Source organism: Perognathus longimembris, chromosome 8 (genome assembly GCF_023159225.1).
Source record: "Perognathus longimembris pacificus isolate PPM17 chromosome 8, ASM2315922v1, whole genome shotgun sequence".
In the NCBI taxonomy this organism is placed as follows: domain Eukaryota; kingdom Metazoa; phylum Chordata; class Mammalia; order Rodentia; family Heteromyidae; genus Perognathus; species Perognathus longimembris.
In genome coordinates, this window is record NC_063168.1 from 13,178,534 (window position 1) to 13,193,554 (window position 15,021).

The following is a 15,021-nucleotide window of genomic DNA, read 5'->3' on the forward strand; positions in this document are numbered from 1 at the left end:
GGGGCGGGTCCGAGCTGCCCAATCACACGAGGCCGGCAGATCCGCGCCGCGGGGGGGGGGGCGGTGTGCGCTCCCACCCTCCCCACTCCCCACCCCCCACCCTCCCCACTCCCCACCCCCACCCCCGCGCGCGCGCCGCCCGCGGAACGTGCGGCGACTGCGCGTACGCGCGAGCGCGGGGCCGGGCGGCGGGCGCGCTCAGTCTGGCGGCGGCAGCCGTGCGCGGACAGACGTGCCGGGAGCGCCGCGCTGCACCGCCCGCCTGCAGCCCAGCCGCGCCCGCCGCCCGCCCGCCATGGTGTCATGGATCATCTCCAGGCTGGTGGTGTAAGTGGCCTCCTCCGCGCCCCTTCTCCCCCGGCCCCGGTTCCCCCCTTAGGCTGCGCGCCCCCTGCAGCGCCCGGCCCCGGTTACTCGGGCTATTAATACCCGGTGGCCGCTAAATTTAGCAGGTACAGTAGCTGTGGAGGACGCCGGCGAGAGGACGGGGTGGCGGGGCGGCCCCCGGGGGCGCCGCGGGGGGGTCGGGCTGGGGGTCCCCCCCCCCACCCTGGGGTGGAGCCGGGAGGGCTGGGGCGCCCGGGGGCTCCCTGGGGACGGTGTGTCGCCGGGCCCCCGTCGCTTTGTTCCCCGAGTGGGGTGGCTTGGCGGAGGCCGGGCATGGGTGCGTCTCGGGGACACGCGTCCCCGGCCGGAGCAGGCTGGGGGTGGGGGGGCCTGGGGTGTCACGCTTTTGTCAGGTGGAGATGACAGATGGAGCCCGGGCAGGCGAGGGGCGCTGCCCGGGAGGGCTCATCGCGGGGCCGGCCGGGAGACCTGGAGGCGGGGATCCGTGGGGTGGGGAAGAAAAAAAAAAATACTCCTTTTTAGGTTTCCCTCCTCGCCCGCGGCCCCGGCAGGTGGGACTGAGGGGGGCGTCTGTGGATCTCCGAGTAGCTGTCTCCCCCCCCCACCCCACTCGCCCCTCCCGGGGTCGGAATGCTTTTGCAGAGGTTTGAGACTGGGGCAGGCTTCTGGAGGAATACGCGGGTCATTTCCAAGCGACAGCCCCCAGGGCGGTGGCCGTGACACCCCACGGGGCACGCAGGCGGGCAGTCATCCAGGGTGAGGCCCGGGTGAAGTCATTGGGAATGGGCCTGGCGTCCATTCGTGTCTCTCAAGACCCTCTCCTTCCTTCCCCTTCCCCACCGGGATGGGTGGGGGCAGCCCTGTCACCTGCGCCGTGCCACCCGGACTGAAACAGGTCCAAAGAGGCCAGCGGGGAAGAACACGTGCCTCCGCCTTTCCTTTGTCTGAGAAAGAGGGGCTCTGGACTCCCCTTGATTGTGCGGCATCACGCCTCATGTTTGGCACATCTCATCCTCTTCCTTCCTGATTTCCCAAAAGGCAGCCAGGAGCAGTCTTCCAAGATCTTCAAGCCATGTCTCCCAATCGCCATTCTGAGCTTTCCTCCCAAAGCCAGTGTCCGCCTCTCACCCCCACCCCCCCAAGTCATTCCATGGGGGCTTTCACAGTCCATTTAGGGGGCACGTTAAATATTTAGGAGATTGCTCCAGGCAGAGCGGGCATGAATAATAGAAGGGAGTGCCAGCTGGCCTTGCCACACCTCAGGCCAACAAAACCTGACTTACCTTTAGGGTGGTGTTTTCTCTCCTGAAGTATCCTGTGATCTTCAAGTTTACCAGAAGGCTCTGCAGTGCCCCCAGGGTATGGCAAGAGAATTTAGTTAGCTTTGCCTGATGGGTTCTAGTTAGCCTGGCTGAGCTGAGGGTGAGGGTTATCTGTTCCAGAGTCATATGACCATCGTTAGTTTTATTAGCATTTCTCTCTTACATAGAAGGCAGCTGAGGGGGCTATACAGGGGAGACATGTTTGGGAGGGGACTCAGCAACTTTCACACACCACCACATCATGCAGAACTGAGCATCAGATAATTTGATCATGAGAATTGCCCCTTAGATCAGTCTAGAATACTTGACTCGGGAGAATTGGAGGAACTTAGGGCTGGTCCACTGTCAACTCCAAAAGGTCAAGGATGCCGCCTACCGCCACCCATCCCTAATTCACTGCACAAACCCAACATGAATGATAGGAACCACTTTTATTAAGAAATATCTGTCTCACATAAGCCATACTTGATCATTATAGGATAATTAGGGACCACAGACAGACGGAAAATTGTCAGTATTATTACTATACAGAGAGAACTCATGATGAGTTAGAGGTATGTATTCTTTTTCCGATGCATTTTTATTAGCATGTATTTGTAGTACAAGTGGGTTCCATTGTGATAATTCATACATACGTTCAGTACACTTTGGCACTCACCTCCTCTCTCATATTTTTACACACATGTGTTCAATTTTCTTCACTGAGGTGTAAATCTTTATTTACTTATTTGTTTTTTGGTCATGGGACTCGGCCTGGGCACTGTCCCTAAGCTCTTTCACTCAAGGCTAGCACTCTACAGCTTTGAGCCACAGTTCCACTTCTGGTTTTTGAGTGGTTAATTGGAGATAAGGGCCTTATGAAGACTTTTTGCCATGATCCTCAGATCTCAGCCTCCTGAGCTAGGATTACAGGTATGAGCCACTGGCACCTGGCAAAGTGTAACATTTCTTCTTTTGATTTGATTGGTTATGGGGCTTGAACTCAGGGCCTGGGCACTGTCCCTGGCTTGTTTTTGCTCAAGGCTAGCACTCTACCACTTGAGCCACAGCTCCACTCTGGCCTTTTCTATTTAGGTACTGAGGAATGGAACCCAGGGATTCATGCATGCTAGACAAGCACTCTATCACTGAGCCCAAGGGGTGTAATTCTTTAAGAAGGTTTTCATATCTACGGATGCATATGTATTTATGGAGATTATTGATTCAGCCCAATATGCTACAGACCTAGAGGAACATCTTATGATATTATGTTTGGACTCAGAAAACCCATGGCTGAAATCCTAATTCTGCTTCTTGCCAGTGGATCCCAGTTCAGAGCCCAGATCACAACAGATCTTAGTTCACCAGCTAATTAATCTCATGTTGCTCTTGCAAAGATTTCAGTGACACGTGATGTATGAATTACCAGGCACCACTCAATCAATGGTCATTCTCTCCTCTCCCTCTGTGGCTCATTGCAAGAGGATACAAGAACTCTATCCTGAACACACTCTTGCCATGTTTGAACTATGTTCTCTGAGGGTCACATAGACTGGTTTTATATATTGGGATTCTAGATAAAATAGAAATTGGAAAACTAATGGATTTTTGGAGTGAATAGAAACCACTAACCAAATAAATAAAATCCACAGATCTTGCCACCCTTCCCCCACCTCAGTGGAACTCAGAAAGAATGCCCAAGGACACACATGAGCTGGTGGAGCGAAGAGGCCCTGGACTTTTAGTCTGGTGCTCTTTTCCCCTCCCATCACCTCTTATAGTTGTAGTGAGCTCTCTTCCAAGTTTCCAAGCCCTCTGGTATGAGAGCATTCTATGATCTTGTCCCTAAGTCCAGTTTCTTGTTAGCAATCTTTTCAGAGTTTGGTAAGCTTATGTTAGTTACTTCAAAGAACACTTAAGAAGAGCTATCACTGAGATCTGAGGATAGAGAAGTGTCTTCCTGTCTTTGTGATCCCAGATACCCAGCCAGTGGCAATAAAACAAGCTGAAGGTATCCAGGGACTGCCATTGGTGCTGCCCCAGGAGCTGTGATTGTTCTGAGGGCAGTGGTTGTGGTTTTTTTCCCTTTCCAGCCCCTGTCTTTCCCCTCTTCACCGCCCCCCCCCCCCCCCAAGGCACTATTTTGAAGTACCTAGCACCTAAGTCTACCCAGTAAAGGTTGCTTTTGTGAAAGGAGACTTGAAGCCCTGGAAATAATCAGGGAAGCCTAACTAGGGTTGTTCACTGGGTATCTAGACAGGCCTGTGCCCATTGGACAAAAGTCATAGCATACCCTTCCTTGTCAGTCCACTCTTCCACAGTTCCTTGGCTTAGCCTGGGAGGAGCTAAACAAAAGCTAGTATCCAGAGATACTAGTTGGTATCCACTGGAGACATGGGTCTCATTTACTTGCTTCTTCTGAACATTTTTTTCAACTCAAGGCCTAAGCACAAATGAAGTTCACAGTGAGTATAATATGTTTCTGAGGTTGCTCTGTGACTTCTTGGGAGAATGTGCCATTTTGAAGCATATATTCCAAGGAGAAAGTCTCTAGACAGACTTTTGGCCAAGGTCCAGAATGTTGGCTGAATGGATCTAGCACTTTCCACCTTCTTTGGGGGCAGCAGGGTCTTAATTCAATGTTTTGGTTCCCCTCCCTCTTTTTGGTAGTGCTAGGGATTGAATCTAGGGCCTTGCCCATGCTAGCCAAATGTTCTGCCACTGACTCTAGCCTTTGCAAGTCATTCAGAATGTTAATTTTAGGAAAGTGTAGTGCGACGATCAAGACCAAGTCTTAGATTAATGGCTGGAGATCTGGCTCAATCCCAGCAGTGGGATTTGGAGCATGACGTCTATTCATTGTGGGTCGGACATAAATGTGGAGGAGACTGAAAGGAATGCAGATTGTCTTCACGATGTTCCCCAATGGTTGCAAAACAAATGGAAAAAGAGCGGGACCATAAATCCTTAAACATAAGCTTGCTTTTCTTTGGGGCCTGCTTTTAGAAAGTGGAATGCAAGAAAATGACCCCGTTAATAGAGGGTTCAGGTTGGTTGGGGATTTATTTCCTGGCCCTGCTTTGTGGGGCATTGTAGACTGGGTAAATGTTTCAGCTGAGTTGTGAGAGGAATGATGTTGGGTTAAAAGTGAGCAGATTTGAGTTCCAGTTTCCACACTAGTCAGTCCTAAGAGTAACACTCTCCCTCCCTCTAAGAGACAGAATGTTGGCTAGCTGAAATCCTCTGAGAAGTCTTAATATCTCCAGGAGTTGATACTTCTCAAGGCCACTTCCTTTCCCACTGGGCCCAACACACCACATTTATTTACAAGCAGGAGTAGCCTCGAGGAAGTAAAAACTATCAGCTTAGATTGAGCTGCAGTTGAGTGCTCTGCGTCTTTGCTTACTTATCCTGCCTGCCTGCTGGGAAGTAGCTTTTGTGTGCTTCTCCTGTGAGTTTAGCTGACAAGTGAGAATCTTACCTGTTTATTACTAGTTCAGTCCCTCTTTCCTTCTGAAAAGAGCCATCTTCCTTAGAAGAAAAGGAAAGAAGAGCCCTGGGAAACAAGAGGAAGGGGGAGATAGGCTGTCTTTAGCCACTTAGTGGGGCTGCCATTCTGTATTTAGTATGTGGTGTGAGTGAGTGAGTGTGTGTGTGTGTGTGTGTGTGTGTGTGTGTATACTCTCGCACAGGGAAGCTTGAGAGGCTGGGGGAAGGGAGGGACTTAGCAGTAGGGTAACCCTTACATACAGTGCCTTTGGAATTTCACTGCCAAGGATGAGTCTCACATACGCCCAAGTGGTTACCAGGCACTAACAAGAGTTAAAGGAGTTTGAATTTGGATCTGAGAAATATTTTCCTCTTAATTCCAAGCTGTGAGGAGGCCTTGGGAGAGTGGAAGATAGATAATTGTATACATATTCTACTTTTGGGTTTCATGTGTTCACACAGAAGTCCTCTTTTGACTCTTTGTTGGTTTTTAGTCACACGCAGGGACTTTCCTAGGAATACAGAGCAAAAGGAAATCATAGATAATGGACCAAATATTTGGTATCAAATTGAGATATTTGAAGAAATATTCATTTTTATTTATTTTATTTTTGCAGTGCTGGCAATTACACCCTGGTCTTTGCGCTAGAGCTAGTCAAGTGCCTTAACCACTGAGCTACATCCCAGCCTCGGAAAAAATCTTTCTTTTTTTTTTTTTGCCAGTCCTGGGCCTTGGACTCAGGGCCTGAGCACTGTCCCTGGCTTCTTTTTGCTCAAGGCTAGCACTCTGCCACTTGAGCCACAGCGCCACTTCTGGCCGTTTTCCTTATATGTGGTGCTGGGGAATCGAACCCAGTGCCTCGTGTATATGAGGCAAGCGCTCTTGCCACTAGGCTATATTCCCAGCCCCCTTGGAAGAAATCTTGGATAATTAGATAGAGCTCTTCAAGCATAGTGTAGTAGGTACCTAGATCAGGAACAGCACTGAGATTCATCTCTTATGATTGGTATGAGGAACATGAAGCAGACTTGGCTCAGTGAGATAGGGGTCCAGTGAATGATTTCTGCAGATAAGATGTCATGCTGGGTCAGAACTTGCTGTCCCAGACAGGAGACTCTGCCCATCATAATCACTTAGAGTCCCAGGCCAATACAGTTACCTTTCTCTCAGGGTAGTATCCTTGCCACAGAAGACATCTGGGTTGACATACGCATGAGAGAAATGAAGTCACACACTGGCTCTTAAGTACCTTCCCTGGAATGATAGCATGTCGCTTTTCACATTTTATTGGTCAAGCCTGAACTCAAGTAGTAGAGAATTATATTCTTATCTAAACATCTTTGAACAGCTGTAGTAACTACAGATGTTGATTAAATGACTCCTAATCAGCTTGTAAACCTAGAAATATCCTTGGAATAAACGGGATTGACTTCAACAACTGCAAGAGTACTAGCACTTTTTTTTAAACTTCTTTTTTTTTTTTCCCCCTCAGTTGTGGGGATTGAATTCAGGTCCTGGGTGCTGTCCCTGAGCTCTTTTTGTTTGAGTGCTCTACAGCTTTGAGCCACAGCTCCACTTCTGGTTTTTGAGTGATTAATTGGAGATAAGAGTGTCATGGAGACTGTTCTGCCCCAACTGGCTTTAACTGTAATTCTTACATCTTAACCTCCTGAGTAGCTGGGATTACAGGTGTGAGCCACTGGTGCCCAGCTCATTTTTTACTTCTTCGGTGAGAAACATCTTGTTTTCTTTCATTTTATTTCCTTTTCTTTGTCCCATATGTAAATAAAAAGAAGAAAGCCTTAAGCTTGAAGACATTAGGGACTGGGACTATAAAGAAATGATGTCATTTCATGGCTAAAGCAATGGGTGGTGCCTGGAATTTTCATCATGTTTGTTTTCCATGTATTTTCATTTCTCTATGAAGCCCTTCGTGGGACCCCTAAATGAGGAAAGATTTCTGTTCTCTGACTCCCCCAGAGTGGCATGGACTTTTTAAAAAATTAATTAAATTTTGTTGACAAGGTATTGTGCAAAAGGGGTATAGTTACATAATAAGGCAGTGAGTACATTTCTTGTGATATCTTACATGCTCGTTTTTCTTTCCCTTCCCTAGATCAGGTAGGCATGTATACAATACCCAGTGTACCAAAGTCATATACATTAACCACATAGCATACGCCAAAGGAAAATCACCTAGAACTTTAACTGTAATGTCAACAATAGAATCCTCCTGTGTCCTTCTCTTGTAGTTGTTTTTGCTTATACATAATGTAAGGTCGCTGACCCAAACCTGTGGAAATACCATTTGAAAAGAAGTTTTTTGTTTCACATACCTGGTCTCTACTGTCCCCCCCACCCACCCTAGCACTCATATATCAAGGAGACCAGCATGGACATTTTTGTACTTTATAATACCAATGTACATTTAGTGTCCCTTAAAGCTCATGTTTGCTCTCTCCCTCTCAGTTCCTCATGCTCAGTAGGTGCCCAGGTGCCTGTTAAGTACATGGTGAATCATGGTTGAGTTAGGCTCTGTCTATTCAGAGTGTATACAGATATCATGGGCATTCCTGGAGTAATTAGGAACCTAGATTTCCACACCCCTCCCACCACCTAATGAATCTGCATGTAAAGAACATCCCTGTGAAGCCTGAGAAATGCTGAGTCAGGAGACAGGATACGTCATCTCCCACATGAAATGAGCAGAAATGAACTTGCTTCAGGTTTCCATTCTTGATGTGAGAGCTGGGATTCAGTCAATCTGGAGTCATCCATGCATGCTAGAATCTGATCCATCCTTTCTGGTTTGGAGAGGTCCTAAACCTGATATTTGAATGGTATGATTGTGTTCTACCAACCCAGTGCTAACCTAAGCTACCTTTCAGATGGGCTGTCTAGTGATCAGTAAAAGTTGGTTTTGTCATCACTGGGGTCTAAGACTTGGAGAAGACAATGCCTGACATACAAAGTATTGGGTTGAGGACAAAAGAAGAGGCACAACCTGCCTGGAGAAAGAGCCTGCTGAGCCTTGGGTAGCTGATGCTGGAATCTCACAGTGGAGTTCTAAAAACATGCAAGGACGTCTTTTCATGAGCACAGCGTGTTTTATGCTTTAGCGCTGCCAGTCCACACGTGTCTCTCTCGAGGAGGTTGCAGGATCTAATGGGAGTGTTGAATCCTTAGGGCCACTCCCCATGTGCTGTGCAAGCCTCTTACCAAGTCCTTTAAGGTCTGCCTTCAAAAGACTTCCTGCCCAACCAAGGCTTCCACCACTCTGCTCCCACTCAAAATTACCCTTTGCCTGAAATATTTTAAAACGCCCGGAAAAGGATGGGGCTATAGCTTAGTGGTAGTGTACTTCCCCGGTATGAACAAGACCTGGGGGCTGACCCCTAGCACAAACAGACTGTCCCTTCAATAATCTATTTGCAAATGTGTCCTGTGTCCATTTCCCCCTCCCCCCCCCCCCCAGATTTATATGTTAGAAGCTTTGTCGTCAGTGTGGTGATGTTAAAGGGGTGGAGCTTTGAGGGAGGTCCTTAGGTCAATTAGTGACACACCCTCTGAAGAGATTGTGGGGCCTTATTCTTCTCTGCTTTCCCATTTTATTATGTGGTTTCTTCCCACACGTGCTCCCACCACTGCTGTCTACCATTAGATGATTCAGCCAAGGGCAGCCCTCACCAGAAACTATGCTGTGCTGTTAAAACTTTCAGCCTCTGGTATTGTGAGCCATTTTTTTTCCCCCAGGTCCTGGGGCTTGAACTCAGGGCCTGGATGCTGCCCTGGAATTGCTTTTGCTCAAAGCCAGCACTCCACTTCTGGCTTTTTCTGTGACTAATTGGAGATAAAAGTCTCATGAATTTTCCTGGCTGGCTTTGAACCATGATACTCAGATGTCAGCCTCCGGAGTAGCTATGATTACAGGCACGAGCCACTGGCGTCTGCTTAATTTTGATCCTTTTCCAGTTCATAAGCATGACGATTGGGTTCTCATGCACTTGCATGACATGTGCCTCCCTCTAAACCTTGTTATGACGTGGGCACATTACCCGTCTGATGTAAAAACAAAAACAAAACAAAAAAATTTTTTTAATGTTGGTACCAAGGCTTGAACTCAGGGCCAAGTGCGCTCCTTCAGTTTTTTGTTTTTTTTTTCTGTTTCTCAATCATGAGCTTGAACTCTGGACTTGGGTTCTGTCTTCAGCTCTACCACTTTCCGCCACAGTACCACTTTCGGTTTTCTGGTGTTTAATTGGAGATGTGAATCTCACAGACTTTCCTGCCCGGGATGGCTTTGAACCGTGATCCTCAGATCTCAGCCTCCTGGGTAGCATAGGATTACAGGTGTAAGCCACTATGCCAGGCTCTCCTTTAGTTTTTTCACTCAAGTCTGGCATTCTACCACAGCTCTACTTCCTGCTTTTGGGTGGTTAATGAGAGAGAAAAGTCTCACTGGGCTGAGAATGTGGCATAGTGGTAGAGTGCTTGCCTAGCATGCATGAAGCTCTGAGTTTGATTCCTCAGTACCATATACACAGAAAAAGCAGGAAGTGGTGCTGTGGCTCAAGTGGTAGAGTGCTAGCCTTGAGCAAAAGAAGCTCAGGGGCAGTGACCAGGCCCTGGGTTCAAGCCCCAGGACTGGCAAACAAAGAAAAAGTCTCATCTGTGTTGTCTTTTGTGATCCTTGAATCTCAGTCTCCTGAGATTACAGGCTTGAACCACCATTGGCTTAAACTTCTTTTCTTTATAAATATGGCCTGTCTCAAGTAATGTATTTTGACAGTAGAAAAAGTGCTAATATGAAGTATAACATAAGTAATTTCCTTTTCCTGCTGTTAGAAAACTGTCTCTCCATTAAGAATTTAGTTCAAACTCTGCTGTTCTTGGGCTGGGAATATGGCCTAGTGGTAAAGTGCTCGCCTTGTATACATGAAGCCCTGGGTTCGATTCCTCAGCACCACATATATAGAAAAAGCCGGAAGTGGCACTGTGGCTCAAGTGGTAGAGTGCTAGCCTTGAACAAAAAGAAGCCAGGGACAGTGCTCAGGCCCTGAGTCCAAGCCCTAGGACTGGCAAAAACAACAGCAACAACAACAAAAACTAACACAACAACTTAATGAGCTAGGTACCCATGGCTCATGCCTGTAACCCTAGCTACTTAGGAGGCTGAGACCTGAAGGATCAGAGTTCAAAACCAGCTCAGGCAGAAAAGTCCCTGAGACTTTTCAATTATCCAGCAAAAAAAAAAAAAAAAAAAAAAAAAAAAAAATATATATATATATATATATATATATATATATATATATATATATATATACTAGACTGTTGGTAGAGCACCAGCCATGAGCAAGAAAGCCAAGCAAGAGCTGGAGACCCTGAGTTGAAGCCTAAGAACTGGCACAAACAACAACAACAACAAAAAAAACCCCAGAGGAACCATTCATTATTCCTCTATGGTTAGATCATTTTCCACATACCAGTTTGGTAGAGACTTAACTCATGATGATAGAAAGTAACTTAATCTTGCTAAGCCTTGATTTTCTCATCTGTAAGATGAGATTTGATTTTTGTTCATGGAAATATTGAACACTAAACATAAAAATCTTTCCTTAATAAAATGGAATTATCAGAATTTCTAAAACTCTTGGATAAAAATGAATAGCAATTTCTTAAAAGTATAGCTGAGCTTTTAAATAATGAAGAAAATTTGCCAGGATACAAAACAGAGTGGGGACCATTTTTACAAAGATGCAAACAAGGACTGTATAGTACACTTGCATCATACAACCTGAAAATTCAACTATATTATTGCCCCTGAATTGTCTGATAGTATTTATTCTAGTCCCTCCAAGGGCTTGTAATATACATCCTATAGAATTAACCCCCAAACTATGACTTTACATTCCAAGTATGAAACATGTAAGGAAATAGCCCTCCTACACAGGAACTATTTGGCGTCACAAAGCAACAGGATTAGCCCTCCAGTAATAATAGATGAACATCATTCCTACTGTGTGACTTGGCTTTCCATCGTTGTGACACTATATTTGAGATAATCAATTAAAAGCAGGAAAGGTTTCTGTTGGCTCATGGTGTTTGAGGTTTCAGCTATGGATGGCCCATTGCTTTTTAGTCTGTAGTGAAGTGTTGCGTCTTGGAGACGGTGTAAGGTGGAGAAGGCCTGTTCACTTCCGGGTGGCCTGGAAACAGAGAGGTAGGAAGGGGCCAGGGTCTCAGTATCCCCTCCAAGGGCATGCCCCCAATGCCTCAACATTCAAAGTTCCCAGTAACACCCTAGGCTTGGGACCAAACCTTCAACACAGCCTTTAGGGGACATTGCAACAAACTATAGCAAGTAGCCAAGACTCATGCTTTCTCAGGACTGATTGATTCATTCATTGCCTGGTTGTTTTATTCACTGATTGATTCATTCATTGCCTGGTTGTTTTATTCACTGATTCACTGCCCACTTATTGACCATTTGCTCTGTGCCAGGCACTACGCTGGGTACCAGAGATATAAAGATGAATGACTTATGGTCCAACTTTGAGAAGTTTATGAAGTTACACAGCCAGTCAGGGGGAAGCTGCAACTTGAATTCAGGTGACCAGTGCTCTTTCCATTGGGCAGGTGTGTGTGAGTATTAGTGAATGATTTTCTGGTGTCTCTTGGAATTTGTAGGGAGGAGCTCTTTGAGCTTAGGTCATAGTGTATCTAATATATTGGGATTAAATTATTTGTAGCATCTCCCTACCTTGGAGACACTTGGGAGAGAACAGAAACAAGAGCAAAGGATGTGCTAAGGGAAATGATTGGGGTTGAGCATCTTTAACCGCTGTATTGGTCTTGTATTGCTGCTTTAACAGCCACCAGTTTCATGCCTTAGAAACAACAGATATGAAGCTGGGCACTGGTGGCTCACTCTGCAATTTTAGCTACTCAGAAGGCTGAGATCTGAGGATCACAGTTCAAAGCCAACCCAGATAGAAAAGTACCATGAGACTTATATCCAATAAATCACTCAAAAACGGGAAGTGGTGCTGTGGCTCAAAGTGGTAGAGCACTAGCTTTGAGCAAAAGGGCTCAGGGACAGGGCCCAGGCCCTGAGTTCAAGCCTCACGACTAACAAAACAAAACAAAGCAAAAGAACAAATGTATTTAGTACTGTTCTGGAAGCAGAAAGTCTAAAATCTATGGGGCTAATATCAAGTTGTTAGCAGAGCTAACTCCTTCGGGAAGTTCAGGAGCCTCCTTTCCTTGTTTCTCATCACTTCATTCTCTGTGTTCATGTGCACATTGCCTTCTTTTCTGTCCTGGTATCTCCTTCTCCTTTTCTCTTACCATTGAGAGAAGATGATCAAGGGTAATCTTTCTATCTTAAGCCCTTAATTTAACCACATTTGTAAATTTCTGTTTGCCTTGAAAAGTAATTTTTTTTCCAGTCCTGGGGCTTGAACTCAGGGCCTGAGCACTGTCCCTGAGCTTCTTTTGCTCAAGGCCAACACTTTACCACTTGAGCTACAGCGCCACTTCCAGCTTTTTCTGCGTATGTGGCACTAAGGAATTGAACCCGGGGCTTCATGCATGCCAGGCAAGCACTCTACCACTAAGCCACATTCCTAGCCCTTGGAAGACAACTTTCACAGGCTCCAAGTATTAGGACCTGGCTGTCTTTGTGGTCTACTACACAGCCCCCCATGGTTTCTGCTGCACTGAACTAAGGGAGTTGAAGAACAATCTGAAGAAAGGAAGACAGATGAGAGCTCTTTGTTTTTCTATCTTATTTGTCTCCACTTTTCAGTTCTTCTTGAGTTATAAAAATTAATATTTGAGGGTTGGAGTCATGGCTCAAGTGATGCTTACCTAGCATGCACAAGGTTCTGTGTTCAAGTCAATAGAAAAGATGATTCATGAAGAAAAGGTCATAATGCCTAATTATGCAATCAACAATGTATTCACCACTGAATTTAAGAAATAACATACTACATCGTATGAATATATCAAAATTTACTCATCCAATGAGCTTTTGGGAGGATTTGAACTCAGGACCTTGGCTTTCCTCAGGTGGCATTCTGCCATTTGAGCCATACCTCTAACCCTGCTCTTTGCTACTTACTTGGGAGATGGAGTCTCACAAGACTTTTCTGCCCGGGGCTGGGAATATTGCCTAGTGGCAAGAGCGCTTGCCTTGTATACATGAAGCCCTGGGCTCGATTCCCCAGGACCACATATATAGAAAATGGCCAGAAGTGGCGCTGTGGCTCAAGTGGCAGAGTGCTAGCCTTGAGCAAAAAGAAGCCAGGGACAGTGCTCAGGCCCTGAGTCCAAGGCCCAGGACTGGCAAAAAAAAAAAAAAAAAAAAAAAAAAAGACTTTTCTGCCCTGATTGACTTTAAGCTGCAGTCCTCCAGGGCTCAGCCTCCTCAGTCGTTAGGATTACAGATGTCAGGCACTGGCGTCTGGGTCTCCAGTGAACTTTTGACCCACACTTTTATTGCTTTTATTTTGATCTTGGAAAGGAAGCTGCAGCGAGCACTCTAGTACATTATGTCATGTATCTGTGCAAAAGTTTCTTTATGATTGAAATGGCTAAGGCAGAGTACATTTGCATCTTCCTCTTGACCAAATAACGTTTATAGATGAGCAGATGTTTCTACGCCTTTATTCAGTTCCACTGATTGATTTCTCTCATCTTTTATCACTACCATACTGCTTTCAACTACCCTAACTTTACACAAATTCCTGTAGAGGCCTGACATTGCCCCCCTTTGTTAATAAATTGCTTTTCATAATGGCCTTTCTTAGCATGAATATGGTCTCATTTGTACCACGTCTTTTTCATCACTTGACATTGTCACACTTCAGCATTTTTGCCAATCTGGTCAGTGCAAAGCAGAATCTCATTATGATTTTAATTTACATTTCTCAGAATACTAATGAGATCTTTGTGCATCTTTGTGCGTGTTTACTGGCCATTCATATTCTTTCTTTTGTGAACTCTGGCTAATTTTTCTTTTATTTGCTGGTCCTGGGGCTTGAACTCAGGGCTTGGTGCTGTCCCTGAGCCTCTTTGTGCTCAAGGATAGTTCTCTACCACTTAAGCCACAAAGCCACTCCCTCTTTTTCTGAGTAGTTTATTGAAGAGAACAGTCTGACAGACTTTCCTGCCTGGGCTGGCTTGGAACATCATCCTCAGATCTCAACCTTCTGAGTAGCTAGGATTATAGGTATAAGCCACTGGCCCCTGGCTCCAATTTTTCTTTTATCTTATTGATGTGGAGAAGTTTCTCAAGTATCCTAGGATGCCATTCTTTCATCGTCTGTGCTTTATTTTCTTATTTTCTTTATGATATATTTTGATACACAGAAATTCTTAGTATATTTAATGCAATAGGTTTATTAGTGTTTTTCACTTACAGCTTGTCATTGTATCTTTGTCTCTGAAATCATGAAGATATTTATATTGCTTCTAGAAGTTGTGAAGCTTTCCTTTCCCATTTATATTTCAAGTCTATCTTTAATTGATTTGTGTGTGTTTGTGTATATGTACATGTATGTGCCAGTACTAGGCCTTGAACTCAGTGTCTCAATGATCTCTTTTAGTTGTTTTGGTTTGTTTATTTTTTGCCCTGGGCTGGTGTTATGCAAGTTGAAGCGCACCTCCACTTTTGGCATTTTGCTGGCTAATTGGGATAAGAGTCTCCTGGAATTTTCTGCTCAACCTGGCTTCAAGCTGTGATGCTCAGATCGCAGCCTCCTGTGTAGCTAGGATTACAGGTGTGAGCCACCAGTGCCTGGCTTAGTTGCTTCTTGTGTATAATGTGAAACAGCTATCTTTTTTGCCAGTCCTGAGGCTTGAACTCGGCCTGAGCACTCT

At 45.7% G+C, this 15,021-nt stretch overlaps 1 protein-coding gene and 1 non-coding gene across 7 annotated transcripts in view; both read left to right on the forward strand.

Annotated features, from left to right (window-relative positions):
• Positions 1 to 219: 219 nt before the first annotated feature.
• Positions 220 to 15,021, forward strand: part of Reep1 (receptor accessory protein 1) — a 102,683-nt gene continuing 87,881 nt past the window's right edge. For 5 of the 6 annotated variants that reach the window (XM_048352557.1, XM_048352559.1, XM_048352558.1 and 2 more), the window contains exon 1: positions 220 to 327. In XM_048352557.1, the coding sequence (XP_048208514.1) occupies positions 296 to 327 (32 nt within the window). In that variant the 5' untranslated portion in view covers positions 220 to 295. Of the gene's footprint in view, positions 328 to 415; positions 453 to 15,021 lie in introns of those variants that run through there. The other variant, XM_048352561.1, reaches the window with a different exon arrangement.
• Positions 9,100 to 9,204, forward strand: LOC125356964. The gene has a single exon (XR_007212001.1). It is a non-coding gene; the product is annotated as a small nucleolar RNA U13 (small nucleolar RNA).